We start from the raw sequence: 18462 nt of genomic DNA, 5'->3' as shown, positions 1-18462 counted from the left end.
AATGGCTGGATAAGGTGAAAACAACAAAATTTCTCCTGGGAGTGGCAGAAAGGGAGAGGGTAAAAGTAAACAGTTTAAAAATCATGAGACCAAAAAGGATTTTAGACACTGCAAGAAAAAAACAGTTGCCCTCTGTGGCAGGCAGAATGATGCCCACCCCTAAAGATGCCCTTGTCTTAAGCCCTGGGACCTGTGAACATGTTGGGTTACATGGAAAGGGAATTCCTGGAGATAAGGTTGCTGGTCAGTGGAGATAAGGTTGCTGGTCAGCTGACCCTGAGATGGGGAGGCTACCCTGGATTATCCAGGTGAACACAATGGAACCACAGGGGTCCTTCAAAGGGGAAGAAGGAGGCAGAAAAGGGAGAAAGGGACAATCAGAGAGATGAGAGTCTGAGAAGGACCCAGCTCACGTTACTGGCTTTGAAGACGGAAAACAGGGGCCACAAGCCAAGGCATGTGGGCAGTCTCTAAAGGCTAGAAAAGACAAGGAAACAGATTCTCCCCTAGAGCCTCCAGAAGGACCACAGCCGGGTCAACATGTTGATTTCAGCCCAACGAGACCCAATTCTGACCTCTATCTTCCAGAAGCTAGACACTGCTGCTGGGCCACTGCCATGGGTTGAACTCCCAAGGGAGGCCAACAACTCTTCTCAACTTCATGACACTGATCACATCCATGTTTCCAAAGGAGACTGGGCAATACGTACATGGCTGCAGCTTCTGCAGCCCACACACATCTGGAATGCTCAGCAGCCATGGCTCACGGGCCCAGTCGCTCCGCGGCATGTGGGATCCTCCCAGACCGGGGCACGAACCCGTGTCCCCTGCATCGGCAGGCGGACTCTCAACCACTGCGCCACCAGGGAAGCCCTGAAGCTAGTTCTTATTGTCAAATGCCCGGCATGATGTGTTTTGAACTAACATGCAGAAACTCAACCACAGCAGGGTCCACGTGGCCATGAGAAACCCCAAGGATTCACTCTGAGGGACTCCGACAAATGACAGGCCATCAGGCCCCAAGAGAGAATAAGCACCGCAAGTGAGGCTGCCCCCAACCAGACTATCAACCTCCACCAAGTGCCGCCTGGGGAGCCACAGGCTTGGCAGACCGGGTTCCGGGGCTTGTAAGTAAAGAATCACTGCTCCGATGCTCTCAGGCCTGCGCCTGAGGTTTCTAGAGGGCCTAGTCTGGGCCAGGTGTGTAGGTGATAGCAAGATACGCAAAGGTATAGAGGAAGCAGAGTGAGGCAAGGGTTACAGGACCACCCAGGTCAGGGCCCGAGGCCCAGCGGATCTGACTGATTGTGAGAGGAATCCAACAACGGCAGCCCTGACTAGCCAGTGACAAGGGACAAATGGCCCCAAAGTGCCACAACAGTGAGAAGGTGACATTTTCTAAGCATCTTCTAAGATCAAAGGACACAAGAAAGAAACAAAAATCACAGCAGAAAACAGTTCCCTCAGCAACTGCGTCAGATCTAAGGAGTTAGTGTCAGAAGGGCCTGACTGCACGTATACTCACGTATACTCATGTTCCCTGACATCTCAGCAGGTCACGTCCTCCACCTGCCCCCTCTCCCAGGACACATGCTCACTCCCCCGCCCCCAGGTGTGACTTCCATGGCCATCCCTAAACCTGATGTTGCAAGGCCCAGCAAAGGCTCCCGGTAGCCACCTTTCCTCCAGCCTCATTAGGGCTGAGGGATGCAGCATGTGCCATGCATGCAAGCCAGCTCTGCTGTCATCTCACCGTCAGTCATCATGTTTTAAAAGAATTACATATGCACACGACTCTCTCACCTGAAGAGTTCACAGGATCTTATACACACTAGGTCTCAGACCTATGCTTACTGTACTGAATGAAAAAAACAAGTGATGGGCAGACAAGACTGTTGGAGGGGTATTGGGAAGGGCAGGAGGTAGGTAGTGTCAGCAAGTGGGATTACTTTGGCCCTGGTTTCAAGCCAAGGGTGCCACATACAGTTGGGTAGTATGTGCACTGCACAAAGCTGCCTAACTTGAGGGGATGAGAGACTGCTGAAATCCAGCCCATATTCCATTTGCCAAACTGTGGGCCCTTAAGCCTGCATCTACCCAGAATCTTGACAGGTTCCTTTAATTCTCTGTGCCTCAGTTTCCTCATCTAAAATGGAATAATAATTGCTGGGGTGGGAGGATGCCTGTTCTCAACTCCCAGTGTCTCCTGGGAGTTTGGAAGGAGTTCTACTGGTCTACCCTGTAGACCTTTACTCTCTTTCTTTTTATTCACTCCATCCTGAGGGAGGATGTGTGACCTGATTGGTTCATTTGGAAAAGAAAGGAAAGAGGGGCACTAGGCTCAGCTGCACCCTTTCTCCTCTGGGCGTGAGCTGCTCTTCTAGGGGCTGGCCCCTCCCACCACATGGTCCTGGGCCTGAGATGAGGTGGAGAAGTCTGTCCAGCTCTGGGCCCACCAGGTCTCATGATTTGCTGTGTCTCCTACCTTCCCTTTATCAATCACAGAGATGATATGTATTTTACCCCAATCCAGTTGATATCCTTTGTTTTCCTTGGCAATTTGTTCAGAACTCAGGAGGAGAAGAATACTATTTAATGAGAACCTCCCCCGCCCTGGGAAGAAAACCAATAATACCCACCTGAATGGATTATCGTAAAGAGCAAACGAGATAATACACACGTGTGCTTAGCATGGTGCTCAGCATAGAGGGAATAAGTAGTGGGTAAACAACAAAGCTCCCAAAACATTTACTGATATAAAGATCAACGCTATTATCACATGGTAAGCACTCCTGGTCATACCTCGCCTGGTCCTGAGGGAGGGGTCTGTGGCAGCACATTTACCTGCTACCTTCCTCCTCCTCTAAGACAATGTCCATACCATCTTTCAAGGGCCTAAGGCCACAGTGGTTATAAAGGACAGAGGTGGTTTGCCAGTCCAGGTCATCAGACTCCAGAGCCCATTTCAGGTTATGATAGGTGCTGTGATAACAATAAAATAGGCTAGAGGTGAGTGGGTGGAGGTGAAGTTAGTCAGAGAAAACCACCATGAGTATAAAACACCTGACTGACAAGAAAGAGACACTCATGAGATGGGTTGAGAGCAAGGCCTTTACAGCAAAGGAACAAACCAGTTATCCCTCTTATAGAAATAAGTTAGACATGTTGGGTGAACAGGCAAAAGGGTCTACATAAAGAATAAAGATCTGTAAATAGCTATGTCAATCCTGAAAGAAAGGCGAAGTAGGGAACTGACCCTACCAAGATACCGGGTTATAACTACAAAGCCATAGTAATAAAAGCTATGGTCATGACCAATGAAACACAAGAGAGAGCTAGTATATTTTGTGCATGGCTGCAACCTTAAAATATTGTCAGATGGTCATGATTCTTTTAAAATATATATATTAAATATTTGTTTAGGGCTTCCCTGGTGGCGCAGTGGTTGAGAGTCCGCCTGCCAATGCAGGGGACATGGGTTCGTGCCCTGGTCCGGGAAGATCCCACATGCCGCGGAGCAGCTGGGCCCGTGAGCCATGGCCGCTGAGCCTGCACGTCCGGAGCCTGTGCTCCGCAACGGGAGAGGCCACAACAGTGAGAGGCCTGCGTACCACAAAAAAAAAAACAAACAGCAACAACAACAACAACAAAAATATATATATATGTTTAATGTAAAGCCAGTCCCACCATTTCTAGTTTAAAAACTAATAAGTAGATAAGGCTGTTCTCTAGAGTGTCTCTGTGGATACCCTAAAAGGCACCAGGATGGATTATGATTTCTGATGATTTCCTGTATAAGGTCTCTGCAATTTTGCAGCAATCGTAGTTAGAAAAAGGAATGGGGAAGAAGTTCTGAATATACAGAACTGTTATTGCACTGGCTGGACAATCTATACAGGAAATTAGAAAAGAATCAAGGCATGGGGTAAAGAACAAATTGTAGAGTAGGTGGTGCTAGGAAAACTGTCTTACTATATGGAGAAAAATAAAAGTGAGTCTTTCGACCTAACAAATACAAAAGATTAAATACCTAAATGTGAAAGCTAAAATTACAAAATTAATAGAAAAAATACAGGAGAATACCATGGAAACCTAAAGGAAAGAAAGGACTTAATAAAGAAAAAATGTAAATCGTATGTCAAACAAGAGATTGATTAATTATGCCAAAATTAAGAATTTCTGTCCAACAAAGGAAAAGATATTTTACAAAGTCTAAAACTAACAAAAGATTAATATCTACCAAAAGAAAATTAAATCCTCTTTGGAGGAAGGTAATGTTAACCAGAGCCTCTACAATTATTCACATGCAATGTCTGGAATTGAATCAAAATTATCAGAAATGCAAAGAAACAGGACGAAATTATCAAAACCCAAAAGAAAAAAGACAATATCAATAGACCTATAGGTGATCCAGATATGGAAGTTACCAGACAGCAACTTTAAAATGACTATGAATAACGTGCTCAAGAAAATAAAAGATGAAGAATCTCACAAAAGACTGATATCTACTTTTTACAAAGAAACAGAAATTATAAAACTGAAAAATAACTGAAAGTAATATATTATTATATATATTTAATAGCATGGCAAAAGAGAAAAAACATGAACCAGAAGATAGAGCAAGAGAAAATATCTAGATTAAAGTACAGAGAGAGAAAAAGATGGAAAACATAGGAAAGAATATTTTTTTTAAACCCTATAGAACAGTGAAAATATGTAGTAATATATGTATAACTGGAGTACCAGGAGAGAAAAGAAAGGATGGGATAAAAGCAATATTTGAGAAGACAATAGACAATAATTTTCAAAACTGATGAAAGGTATCAACCCCAAACTGAGGAAGCTCTACATATACTAACAGAAACGTCAAAGAAAACCACCTCTAGGCACATCATAGTAACACTGTTGAAAATTAAAGAATGAGAAGGAGCAAAAAAAAAATTAAAAAGCAGTCAGAGGTTAAAAAAAAGACACATTACCTTCAAAAGAGTAGTAATAAAAAATGTCAACTTATTTATCAATAGAGATAATGAAAGACTAAGGTAAGATAATGGAATTAAATACTTAAAGTGCTGAAAAGAAAATAAGCCACCAATCTAAAATTCTATACCCACTGAAAATATCCTTCAAAAATAAAGGCAAAATAAAGACATTACCAAACAAAAACTGAAAAAAAAAATTTATTGTAATATACCTGCTAAAGAAATACTAAAGAAAGTTCTTCAAGCAAAAGGAAAATGTAAATGCAATAATTATTCCAACTAAAACAAAAAATTATCAGACTGGATTTTTAAAAATCCACATATATGCTGGTTATAAGAGATAAGCTTTAAATATATACTAGACCATAAAGAAATCTCAACAAATATCAAAGGATTGAAATCATACAGAATATATTATGACTAAAGTGGAAATAAGCTAGAAATCAAAAACAAACAGATAACCAGAAAAGTAGCCCAAATGCTGTGAATTAGTCAATACATGTCTAAATAGCCCACAGGTCAAAAGAATAAATCACAATGGGAATTAGAAAACATTTAAGCTAAATTATATGATTATATAATTTATTAACTTCTGGGATACAAAGCATTACTTAGAGGGAAATTTGTAGCCTTAAAAGATATTACAAAAGAAGAAAGCTGAGGTGGGTAGAAGGTGGGAGAAATGGGTAAACTGGTTTTGTTTTGTTTTGCTTTATTTTATTTTAATTTAAATAAATTATAATAATTATTTTTTAAAAGGGTGAAGGATCCTGGTAAACCGCACAGACTTTTGGTTGGCACCTTTAAATGTAAAGCTACGGAATGGATGAAAATAAAAAGAGGGAAAAAAAGATATACCATGAAAACACTAATCAAAGGAAAGCTGAAGTAGCTATACCTAAATAGACATTAAGGCAATAAGCATTATTAGAGATGAAGAGAGATCTCATAATGATAGAAAAGTATATCCGACAGGAAGCTATAAGAATTCTACGTGTATATGCATCAAATAACATAGTCACAAAATGTATAAGCAAAGTAGGCCCAGCTTATCTATGGTCACAAAGGGAGTTAATACACTGTATCTGTTTAGCTTGCCTTGCACTACCAGTGCCTAAGTGCCTGGCACATATTAGGCACACAGTAAATGACTTAAAAAGCCAGTATTACAAACCAGGATGCCTAATACTTCTTATACCCACCCCTGCAGAAATTCTCCAAGCAAATTACTAGTGTTTAAAACATACACAACACACACAAACAAAAACGCAATTACCTAACTAGTACAGGATGGTGCTTACAGGCATGACGGGCTTTGGACTCAGAAACACCTAGGTTCATATCCCAGCTCCTTCACTTCCTGGCTAGGCAACCTTGGGAGTGATAACCTCTATGAGTCTGTATTCCCTCATCTGTAAATTAAGGAATAATAATACCTCCTTGCAGGTTTTTTCAAGTATGAAATAGAATAATATATGAAAAGTGCCTAGTATAGTATCAGGCACTAAGTAAACTCTCAATTAATGGTAGTACTCAATATTAATAATTATAGGTAAGAAATATTGAAAATAATCCTGAAATAGCAGTCACGAAGTCCCCTAAAAATTAGAATCAGAAATGCCCAAAGGGCTTCCCTGGTGGCGCAGTGGTTGAGAGTCCACCTGCCGATGCAGCAGACACGGGTTCGTGCCCCGGTCCGGGAAGATCCCACATGCCGCAAAGCGGCTAGGCCCGTGAGCCATGGCTGCTGAGCCTGGGCGTCCGGAGCCAGTGCTCTGCAACGGGAGAGGCCACAACAGTGAGAGGCCCATGTACCGCAAAAAAAAAAAAAAAAGAAATGCCCAAAGAAGACGAGGAGGAAGAATAAGAGGAAGAGGAAAGAGAAGAAGAACAAGAAGAAGGAGGAGGAGGCGGCTGAGAATCAATAATTTAAGACAAAAGAGAAATAAATAATAAAATAAAATAGAAAATAATAGCAAATTAAACTCAAAGAAAGCAGAATGAAAGAAAGAATAAAAGTAAGAGTGGGAATCAATTAATTAGAAAACAAACCTACAAAGCCAAAAGTTAGCTCTTTGAAAAAAGCATATAATTCATAGAACACAAATTACCAGTATCGGGAATGGAAACAGAGACATCCCTGCAGATCTTACAGACTTTAAAGGGACAATAAGAGGATATTCATAATTCACAAGGACACATGTACCCCAATGTTCATTGCAGCACTATTTACAATAGCCAGGACATGAAAACAACCTAAATGTCCAAAGACAGATGAATGGATAAAGAAGATGTGGTACATATAAACAATGGAATATTACTCAGCCATAAAAAGGAATGAAATTGGGTCATTTGTAGAGATGTGGATGGACCTAGAGTCTGTCATACAGACTGAAGTAAGTCAGAAAGAGAAAAACAAATATCGAATATTAACACATATATGTGGCATCTAGAAAAATGGTACAGATGAACCTATTTGCAGGGCAGGAATAGAGACGTAGACATGGAGAACGGACATTTGGACACAGGGTGGGAAGGAGAGGGTGGGACGAACTGGGAGATTAGGGTTGACATATATACACTACCATGCGTAAAATAGATAGCTAGTGGGAACCTGCTATATAGCACAGGGAGCTCAGCTCGGTGCTCTGTGACAACATGGATGGGTGGGTTGTGGGGGGAGTGTAAGGGAGGTCCAAGAGGGAGGGGAGATAGGTATACGTATAGCTGATTCACTTCATTGTATAGCAGAAACTAACACAACATTGTAAAGCAATTTTATTCCAATAAAGAAAAATTGTGTATAATTACACAATTTTATATCAGTAAAGTTAAAATATAAATTAAGTGGTTAAATCCCTTGGAAAAATACAACTTGCCAAAACTGACACAAGAAGAAATATAAAATTTTAATTAAAAAAAATTTTTTAATTGAATCCACAATTTAAAACCTTTTAACTCAATGCTCAGAAGACTTCTCCAGAAAATTCTCCCAAATATTTAAGGACGAAATAACACCAATCTCACACTAACTCTTCAAGACCATAAAGAAAAAGAGGGACCACTTCTAGCATATCCTGGACACCAAAATCTGACAAGGCTGTTGTTAAAGAAAGGAAATTTGCCAGCCAACCTCCCTCATGAATTTATATACAAAACCCTACACAAAGTATTAGTAAGTCAAACCAAACAATATATACAAAGATAATGCGTCACAGCCAAGGGCGGTTCATTCCAGAAATGTAAGGTTGGTTTAACATTCAAAGAACAATCAGTGTAGGGATCACCAAGGTCTGTTGTGCAAGAATAAAAGCGAAGGACTTAGGATAGGGTTAAAAAAATCGCCCCAGAGGAGCCTTGTGGGAACTGATTCACCACCATACCTCTGGCTTCGACGCATCTCTTGTACCATATCAGGCTGACCCTTGAGAAGAAGTAAGAAGGGCCAAAGAAACCCGCCCCCCCCGCCAAAGCCTCCTGGTGTGTGCACTCTGGGCTGCTTTCTCCCTGGTGGAGTCACCATCATCACCTCCCCTACTTCACAGCCTCGCTCGGAGAGCCCAAGGAGCCACTCGGGACTGGACGGTTGTCCAAAAACCATCACCTGGGCACAGCACACTCACCTGAGGGCCGGGGGCTGGCTCCCCTGCCGTTTGAACACTCTTTCCAGTCTCTCCTGGGTCGTCGGAGCATTCCCACTGGACAAGGAGAAATTCAAGGCGGTCCTGTCAGCCTCTAGGCCACTGTCCACGGCTGGGCTGTCCTCTGAAAGGTCTCTCCACCGGCCACTCCCACTCTGGGGAAGCCCTTTGCCTGGCAGGGGAGGAGGGCTGCTGGGTGAGGCTCTCCACTTTTCCAAGGTCAGCTGGCTGAGCAGGCCCAGGGTGCTCCTGGGGGTGGAGGTGGTGCTGGAAGCCGGGCCCTCCTGCGGGACAGGCGGGGGACAGGCTGGGGTGTGAGCAGACAGCTCGGGCGCTTGTAGGCTCCCCTCCTCGTGGGGTTGGGTCCTGCTGCTCAAGGCCGGGGACTGCCTCAGCGAGCGTTTGCGGAGGGAATCCTGAAAAGAGCAAGGACAAAAGCAGCGGTGAGGATCCCCTTGGAGGGAGGTGAGAAAATATCCCACGTCAAGCATTTACCCATGATCTTCCCTCCCCCAGGAATGTCTTTCCCATCCTCAACTCCTTCTCCTAAAATCCTACCCACCCTTTGAGGAGACACGCAGGGGCTACCACTTCTGTAACGCTTTCACAGAACCCCACCCACATAAATCCCAGGAGCATGCCTTGGTCCCCCCCTCATACCCCTTACAGAGAGCTCCAGGGTCAGACTTGTGTTCTAATTCCCGTGTCACCCCCTGCCAGCCGTGTGCTCTGTGACCAGTCATTGAACTTCTTTGTCCCTCACTTCCCCACCTGCAATATAACCTGTCCACAACCTGCTATCAATAATTCCTAAATCCCAAAACCCCTAAAAAATGATCATTTCTTTTGGAATCCCATGGCAAATTCTTTTTCATTCTTATGAGGTAGGTTGCTTGCATTCTTGGGTTTTTTTGGGGTTTTTTTTGGTTTTTTGGCCATGTGGCTTGCGGGATCTTAGTTTCCAGACCAGGGATTGAACCTGGGCCCTCGGCAGTGAAAGCACAGAGTCCTAACCATTGGACCGCCAGGGAATTCCATTGCGGTCCCTTTTTAAGTGTGAATACTCATATGTTTTGCTGCAGAAATGTTTTATTTATGGGGTGCTACTCCAAACCCTACTGCAGGCGTTCTGTGGTATATGGTTTATGCATTGTATTTCCTTTTTGAAGTTTAAAAACAAAATCTACATTCCAAAACACATTTGCTCAAAGGTTTTGGATGAGAGATTGGGGACCTACAGTGCCGATCTCCCACAAGACTATGGTGAGGACCAAAGGAGAGACCCAGACCCACATAAGGCACCATCACAGAGCCAAATCCTGCACAGCAGCCAGCAAATATTACTTACTGCTATGCATCTTTGCCCCCATCCCCACTTACATATGGCCTTAACCCTCCCTGCCAGTAGACCAGGTGATGGAGACCATTCTTCCTTCAACTCTGGTGTCCCCAGAGCTCCCAGCCCAGTGAACTATACATAGTAAGCAATGCTTACTTTTTGAAATGAAGGAATTTCAGAGGGGTCAACAGAAATGTCCTCTCTCACTATCAATCATTAACCAATGAAATGAGAACTCACGTTGTTACCAATCTGAGGAAGAGGAGTAGGGGTAGGGGACAAAAATACACCTGCTGGGCTCTTCCTGGGTTTAAAATTCTGGACCTCTCAGCATTTCCAGAAATAATCCTGGGCCAAATGGTAAAGCCTGTGCCAGAAAAAGAACAGCTAATTCTGCCATATTCCCGCCCGGTGGAAATTACTAGGCGCTATAAACCTCCTCCGAAAGCCACCCAGGGCATCCCTTGCCACAGAACAAGGAAAACATTAGTCAACATTCCCAAGGAGACCCAAACTTCCAGCCAAGGGCAGGGAACCCAGCCTCTTACTCGTCCTTCAAAAGTGCAGAGCTGATCCATATGCCATACCTAATGATGCACTACCTAGCAACCTTGCTCTTTTCTCTTGAGCAACCAATAAGTATGGCCAAGGTACTCAAAGGCCCACAGAACACCTGGGGAAATTCTACCTCTGTGTCCTTCACGGGATTCAGATACTCCAGGGGAAAAGAACACCTCCGAGAACAATCACTTCTCCTTTGGGGAGAAGTTTGCAGCAATCTCTCAGCAGTAAAGCAGGTAGGTACAAGCCATCTTCCTTACACCTCAGTTATGAAGGGGTCTGAACCGCACAGACCTGATGATTAGAAAGTCATGATAGGACAGGACCCTAGTGTTCATCTGGTCCACCAGTTCCCAAAGTACAGTCCACCGACCTTACAGGTCTAACCCCAAACCCTTTCAGGGAGCTCAAAATTATTTTCATAATAATAATACAAGATGATTTGCCTTTTTCACTGTGTCCACATTTGTAATGATGGTGCAAAGCACTGGTGGGAAAAACTGTTGGCTGGCCCTTAGCACGAATCAAGGCAGCAGCACCAAACTTTACCAGTACTCAAGGTATTAACACCACTTGCAATAAAAGTAAATAAGTGAAATGCTAATTTCACTTAAGAATGTCCATGCTGAAGCATAACGAATATTAATTGTGTTCAATCTTGACCCTATGTTATACATCCCTTTAACAGTCTGTGTGACAAAATGGGAGGTATATATAAACATTCTGCGGGATGCAGAGGGTGAGGCCGTCACCAGGAGAAGCACTTATGCAGCCATCTGAGTTGTGAGCTAAACTTGCTAGTTTTTTCATGGAACAACTGACAGATGAGCTATGGTTATTCAGCATTTGAATACTGAGTACTGAGTATCTGGCAGGCATTTTCTTGAAAATAAATTGAGCCTGTCACATCAAGGAACATAAATGATACACTGTTGCCAGTGATAAAATACAAGTCATCAGGTAAAAATTAGAATCTGGGGAAACCTGTGTTTGCCATTGTGAACTGGAGGGCTTCTCAAAAACTTTCTGATAAGTTGAATAGTGACATCAACAAATGCAATTTTTTATGTGTTTTTTTTTGTATATTGAAATGTGTCAACGTTCAGAAGATCCATATAACTTAGTAAACCAATAATTTCCACATGACCCAATGCATCATGTTACTAAACCATGCCGTGGTAAAAGAGTCATTCAAAGTTCAAGACAAACCAGTGGAAACTGATATGTAGAAAAAGTTCATTGGGCTGGTTTCAGGTTCCACATTAAGAAACAACTTGTCTAAACCCTCAGAACGGGAGAAAATATTTGCAAACGAATCAACGGACAAAGGATTAATCTCCAAAATATATAAACAGCTCAAGCGGCTCAATATTAAAAAAACAAACAACCCAATCAAAAAATGGGCAGAAGACCTAAACAGACACTTCTCCAAAGAAGACATACAGATGGCCAAGAAGCACATGAAAAGCTGCTCAACCTCACTAATTATTAGAGAAATGCAAATCAAAACTACAATGAGGTATCACCTTACACCAGTTAGAATGGGCATCATCAGAAAATCTACAAACAGCAAATGCTGGAGAGGGTGTGGAGAAAAGGGAACCCTCTTGCACTGTTGGTGGGAATGTAAGTTGATACAGCCACTATGGAGAAGAGTATGTTTTAAGGAACCGTATGGCTCCTTAAAAAACTAAAAATAGAATTACCATATGACCCAGCAATCCCACTACTGGGCATATACCCTGAGAAAACCATAATTCAAAAAGACACATGCACCCCAATGTTCATTGCAGCACTATTTACAATAGCCAGGTCATGGAAGCAACCTAAATGCCCATCAACAGACGAATGGATAAAGAAGATGTGGTACATATATACAGTGGAATATTACTCAGCCATAAAAAGGAACGAAATTGGGTCATTTGTAGAGAGGGAGATGGACCTAGAGACTGTCATACAGAGTGAAGTAAGTCAGAAAGCGAAAAACAAATATCGTATATTAACGCATATATGTGGAACCTAGAAAAATGGTACAGATGAACCGGTTTGCAGGACAGAAATAGAGACACAGATGTAGAAAACAAACGTATGGACACCAAGGGAGGAAAGTAGCGGGGGTGGGGGTGGGGGTGGGATGTATTGGGAGATTGGCATTGACATATATACACTAATATGTATAAAATAGATAACTAGTAAGAACCTGCTGTATAAAAAAATTTTTAAAAAAAGAAAAAGAAAACCAGATATCTCAAGTTAAGGAATTTAGTACTTTTCTATATATGAGAAGATGCAAAAGTCAGGGCTCACTGAAATCATTCCTTTGATGCGCACCTCAGCTCTCTGGGGTCAGCACCCTGTGCTTGCACATCCTGAGTCTCCTCAGAGCGCACTATGCGGGGGTTGGTGGTGGCTGCAGTGTCTGATGGTCGGCATCCTATTTCTACCCTGAGTTCCCTCAGGGCTCACCACCAGGCCACTGCAGTGCGATGGCTTGATGGCTGCCGCATCCTTTGTTTACTGAAATGGCAGGCAACATTTTTTCCATTGATAAGGTGCGTATTCAAGGAATGGTTTAAATGAACTCAGACTCTGCATCTTCCTGTACAAAGAAAAGTGCTAACTTCATTAACTTGAGATGTCTGTTTTTCTCTTTTTTTTCCTTTCTTTCTTTTTTTTTGGCCATGCCACACGGCATGTGGGATCTTAGTTCCCCAACCACGGATTGAACCCACACCCCCTGCAGTGGAAGCCTGGACTCTTGACCACTGGACCACGAGGGAAGTCCCTGTTTTTCTTTAATTAACAGTAATCTTTTGATGTTCCTACTAGCTGGTTTCTTGCAAAAACTCCTGTATATCCTGGCTCCTCCCTTACCTCTTCAGAGCAGTCCCTCAGCATTATCTGAGAGGCTGTCTTCCAGGCTTAAGTCCTCAACAAGTCCATCAAATAAAACGTAATTCTTAACTTTTAGGTTGTGCATGTTTTTAATCGACAGAACAATGACAGATAACTATACTTGATCTAGACCAAAAGCAGGTTGTTTTTGAGGGAACAGCCAGCCTTGTGAACTGGATTAAAAAAAAAAAAAAAAAAAAAAACTTGTCTAGGTTTGGTGTAATATTAAAAAATACCCCTAGTTTTCTGAAAAGACTATTAAAATATTTTTCCGTTTCCCAACTGCATGACCATCACTGAGCCATGAAATTCCAGATCTCGAAGGGATCTTAGACACCTGGTCTAACAAACGAGACCATGACCAAGAGGAACAAAGACCTTGTCCGAAAATCTCACAGGACGTAGGCTGAGGCAGGGAGAAGGTCCACTGCTTGCTGCCGATTCCAGATGAATTGGGAGAGCAGTGCTGGCACCTGCAGCCACACCCACACGTGAGGGTGGAGGTGACCAGCCTGGACACAGATGACCTATTTTTGGTTGGCTTAGGCTCCCTGATTTGACTGATACTCTACTTTGAGTTCGGCATTTGACCTTCCTTTGTTTTTCTGTTTCTCTTCTGTTTTACAAACCCCTTTTACATTCATTCTCTCCTTTGGTTTAGTCTCCCACCTGATGGGACCCTACCACGGCCCCGCCTTAAGGGAGACTATAAAACATCGGTGTTAAGTTTTTAGAATTTTTTTAAAACAAAACAAAACTATAAGGATTGGGATTTCTTTTTCCCTTTTCACTATCATGTGTTAAAAGATTTTAAAAAAATATGTCCTCTAGACTGGGATGGGTCCCCCCACGCCTGAATGGCAAAGATAAAGCTGGGTAGATGTGTTCTCACTCTGCAAAAGAATCCACCTGGTAACCACCTGGTTGACCAGATAGTTAAACCGAAGGCAGGGGAGGTGATGAGGCCTACCCATGGCCCCAGAGCGCTGACAGTAGAGCCAGGGAGGAAAAAGAGGCCAATGTTCTTGCCATCTACCACGCAGATCCTCCCTTCTTGAGCTGTCTCGTGGGGTACCCCCAGATAAACCCAGGCAGCCCCTTAAGCCCTGCCCAGTCCTCACTTTCCACGCTCATAATAAGAGTAAGAGCACCAAGCCCACCTGTGGGGAGCTGGCGATGGGCCCGGCCATCATGCCTCGGACAATCAGGCCAGACTTCGGCCTGATCTTCTCTCCCATCCTCTTCGTGTCCAAGGAGGGCTCTGATGACTGAAGCTTGTCCATCTTCTCCCAAGCAGGAGCCACAGGAGGGCTTTCACCTGGGACAGTCTGCAAGGGCTTACTTTTGTGGGAGGCCCTTTTGGATGATGCAAAATTACCAAGTACATCCCCGTTAAGATGGTCGTGTCTGCGAAAAAGGGATATTTCCATTAAAACAGCTTCCCCAAAAGGAATCACTAGCAATGATGATAAATTCCACATTCCACAGGTACCCAGAGCAAGCCCATTCACAAATCTTTTTTGTTGTTGTTGTTGCGGCACGCGGGCCTCTCACTGCTGTGGCCTCTCCCGTCGCAGAGCACAGGCTCCGGACGCGCAGGCTCAGCGGCCATGGCTCACGGGCCCAGCCGCTCCGCGTCATGTGGGATCTTCCCGGATCGGGACACGAACCCGTGTCCCCTGCATCAGCAGGCAGACCCTCAACCACTGCGCCACCAGGGAAGCCCCCATTCACAAATCTGTGATGATTTCTAACCAGACTGTGCTTTATCAATAAAGGCAAGGAAAAGAAAATACTTCTGTATCAGGGCAAGTCTGGCCAACAAAATGAGACCTGAGACAAGAAACCAAATCAGAGTCGATGACTGATGATAGGATCCCTTGAATCCTCAGTATGAAGAGCATCCTTGTTTCTCCCAGACCCCAGTGATTAAGGAAAACCGTAGCCCTTCAATACAACAGTTCCCCCGCTCCCGTTATGGTATATATAGGGTTCGGTACTATCCACAGTTCCAGGCATCCACTGGGGATCTTGGAATGTATCCCCCATGGATAAGGGGGGACGATGGTAAGAGGGATGGAGCCCAGTTACTGCACACCACTGAGGATGGTGGATAGAGACCTTTGGAAAATCTGGCGTTCCCAGTTAAGGTTTAGTAAAGTTAGGCATGCCAACAGCTTCTTTTCTTGGGTTGCTTGGCATTGAAGAAAGAGGGTGTGTGTGTGTGTTTGTGTGTGTGTAAGAGAGGGAGAGAGAACAAAAGAGGGTAAGAGACTGAGAGCAAAAGCAAGGAGTGAGGAAGAACAAGAATGAGAAAGAGGGCTTCCCTGGTGGCGCAGTGGTTGAGAGTCCGCCTGCCGATGCAGGGGACACGGGTTCGTGCCCTGGTCCAGGAAGATCCTACGTGCCGCAGAGCGGCTGGGCCCGTGAGCCATGGCCGCAGAGCCATGGCCGCGGAGCCTACGCGTCCGGAGCCTGTGCTCCACAACAGGAGAGGCCACGACAGTGAGAGGCCCACGTACCGCAAAAAAAAAAAAAGAATGAGAAAGAGACAGAGCAAGAGACCCAGGTAAAGAGGAGTCCCACCTGTGGTCACTGAGAGCCCAGCACCCCTCCGACACAGGCTGGGCTATGCTCTACTATCAGACTCTGGCATAAAGAGGCGTCGACATCAACTCTGTGCCAAGCTGCTTACCAAGCACTGGGTCACGCATGACAGAAGTGGTCATGTGCGCTATGATTGGGACGTGCCAAGCAGAGGAAGGATCCGGAACCAACCCTGGGGAAATCTAGAAAGGCTTCCAGAGAAGGCAGAACCTGAGTCTGAAAGAATGAGCAGGCAGGAGGTAACCAGAAGGCCCCAGGCACTAGCACGGAGTCCTGTAAAAGCATGACATGCTCAGGTGAGCTGGGGGCGTGGGGGAGGGCGGTGGGACACCTGCTGATGTGGAAAAGGCTTTGCAAGTTCTCCTAAGAAGTTTGGACTTTATCCTAAAAGTTACAGGGAGCATCTGAAGGCCTTTCAGCAGGGAAGAGCATGGCCAGACTTGTTTTGTGGAAATCTCACTCTATCTTAGGTCAAGGGTGGATTTGAGAAGATGACCAGGGGCCTGGAGATGAGAGAAAGAGACCCTGGGAGATAGCCAGGGAAAGAGGTGAGAGTGTGAATGGAGGCCGCTGTTGCGAGACAGAGAAAGGGGGGAAAGAGTCTAGCATCGTTAAGGACACAAAGGGATGCAAAAATGATAGACAAGGAGGAGTCAAGGATAACACCCAAGTTTGTAGCTTGGGTAACTGGGTGGAACTCTGAAGCTTCAACCTCTGCATTGCTGGCTTTTTATCGGTTCAAAAGTATCTCATTTCCCAGCCAGGCAGTAAGTGTATTTGAAGGAGGAATCATCTTTTTCATACCACCCTCATTTCCTTTCACATCTTAAGCCTTGAGTTAATTTTTTGGTGGTCCCCATCTTTTAGCAGCTTGACACCCAGACCTTAAGCTTTGGCTACCCTCAGGAAAGGAAACGTTTTTCAACAGAGCTGGAAGAAAACACCCTTTCCCAGGAAGTCAGACTCACTATCGGTGATGACATGCAGTGTGTTAAGGTTGTAACTTAACATAACTGCCCTCCAGTGCTGATCGTTTTGTAATGTATAAAATATCGAATCACTATGCTGTGTAACAGGAATTAACATAGTGCCGTAGGTCACTTATACTTCAAAAACAAACAAACAAACAAAATAGAAAAAGAGCTCAGACTTGTGGTTATAAGAAGCAGGGGGTAGGTGGAGGGGGAATTGGATGAAGGTGGTCAAAGGTGTAAACTTCCACTTATAAGGTAAATAAGCACTAGGGATGTAATGTACCACATGATCGATATAATGAACATTGCTGTATGTTATATATGAGAGCTGCTAAGAGAGTAAATCCTGGGGCTTCCCCGGTGGCGCAGTGGTTGAGAGTCTGCCTGCCGATGCAGGGGACACGGGTTTGTGCCCCGGTCTATGAAGATCCCACATGCCGCGGAGCGGCTGGGCCCGTGAGCCGTGGCCGCTGAGCCTGCGCGTCTGGAGCCTGTGCTCCGCAACGGGAGAGGCCACAGCAGTGAGAGGCCCGCGTACCACAAAAAAAAAAAAAAAAAAAAAAGGGAGAGGAAATCCTAAGGGTTCTCATCACAAGGGAAAATATTTTCTTCTTTTTCTTTTCTTTTGTATCTATATGAGATGATAGATGTTCACTAAACTTACTGTAATCATTTCATGGCATATATAAATCAAATCATTCTGTTCTACAACTTAAACTTATACAGTGCTGTATGTCAATTCTATACCAATAAAACTGGAAGAAAAAAATAACTGTTTTCCAAATAATAGAGGTACAATCAAGAATGCCAGTTCATTTTCTTCCCGAGTTCCAAAAGGGCTTATTTTCCAGATTTCTCCATCGCTCCAGTGTTTAGTGGCCTTTTAGAATTCTCTACTCCTGTTTTTAAGAAAATGCAAACAAAGGAAGCCCCCGAACCTTATGAATCATGGAATTTAAATTAAACATTTTGAATCATAAGTATCTTCCATCACAAAGTGGTCCATTCCCATGGCTTCCAGAGGAAAGGAACAGTACTCCATGACAGGGATTCTGAAAATGCAGAGGATGGGAGGCTGAGTGATGGCCTCCTGAAGATGTTCACAACCTAGTCCCTGGAACCTGTGAATATGTTACTTTACATGGCAAAAGAAAGGGACTTTGCAGACATGATTACGTTAAGAATCTTGAGATGGGTACATTATCCTAGATTGACTATGTGGGCCCAATGCAATCACGGGGGTCCTTATTAGAGGGAGACAGGATGATGAGAGTCAGTAGTAGGAGACGTGACACAGAAGCAGGGGTTGTAGTGATGTGATTTGAAGATGGAGGAAGCAGCCACAAGCCCAGGAACACAGGCAGCCTCTAGAACTTGAAGAATGAAAGGAAACAGATTCTCCCCTCAAAGCCTCTGGAAAGAACCAGTCCTACTGACACCTTGCCATTAGCCCAGTGAGACCA

The 18462-nt window shown here is 44.1% G+C and overlaps 1 protein-coding gene across 4 annotated transcripts in view; it reads right to left on the bottom strand.

Moving 5' to 3' along the window:
- MINDY4 (MINDY lysine 48 deubiquitinase 4) overlaps positions 1-18462 on the bottom strand; it is a 134151-nt gene that overhangs the window by 87604 nt on the left and 28085 nt on the right. For all 4 annotated transcript variants that reach the window (XM_024755053.1, XM_024755055.1, XM_024755054.1 and 1 more), the window contains 2 exons: positions 14579-14825; positions 8606-9039 (listed from right to left, as the gene is read on the bottom strand). In XM_024755053.1, coding sequence (XP_024610821.1) covers positions 8606-9039; positions 14579-14825 — 681 coding nt within the window. The remainder of the gene's footprint in view (positions 1-8605; positions 9040-14578; positions 14826-18462) is intronic.

Source organism: Neophocaena asiaeorientalis, unplaced genomic scaffold (assembly GCF_003031525.2).
Source record: "Neophocaena asiaeorientalis asiaeorientalis breed wild unplaced genomic scaffold, Neophocaena_asiaeorientalis_V1.1 scaffold36, whole genome shotgun sequence".
In the NCBI taxonomy this organism is placed as follows: Eukaryota; Metazoa; Chordata; class Mammalia; order Artiodactyla; family Phocoenidae; genus Neophocaena; species Neophocaena asiaeorientalis.
This window is presented reverse-complemented; position numbering and strand designations above follow the sequence as displayed.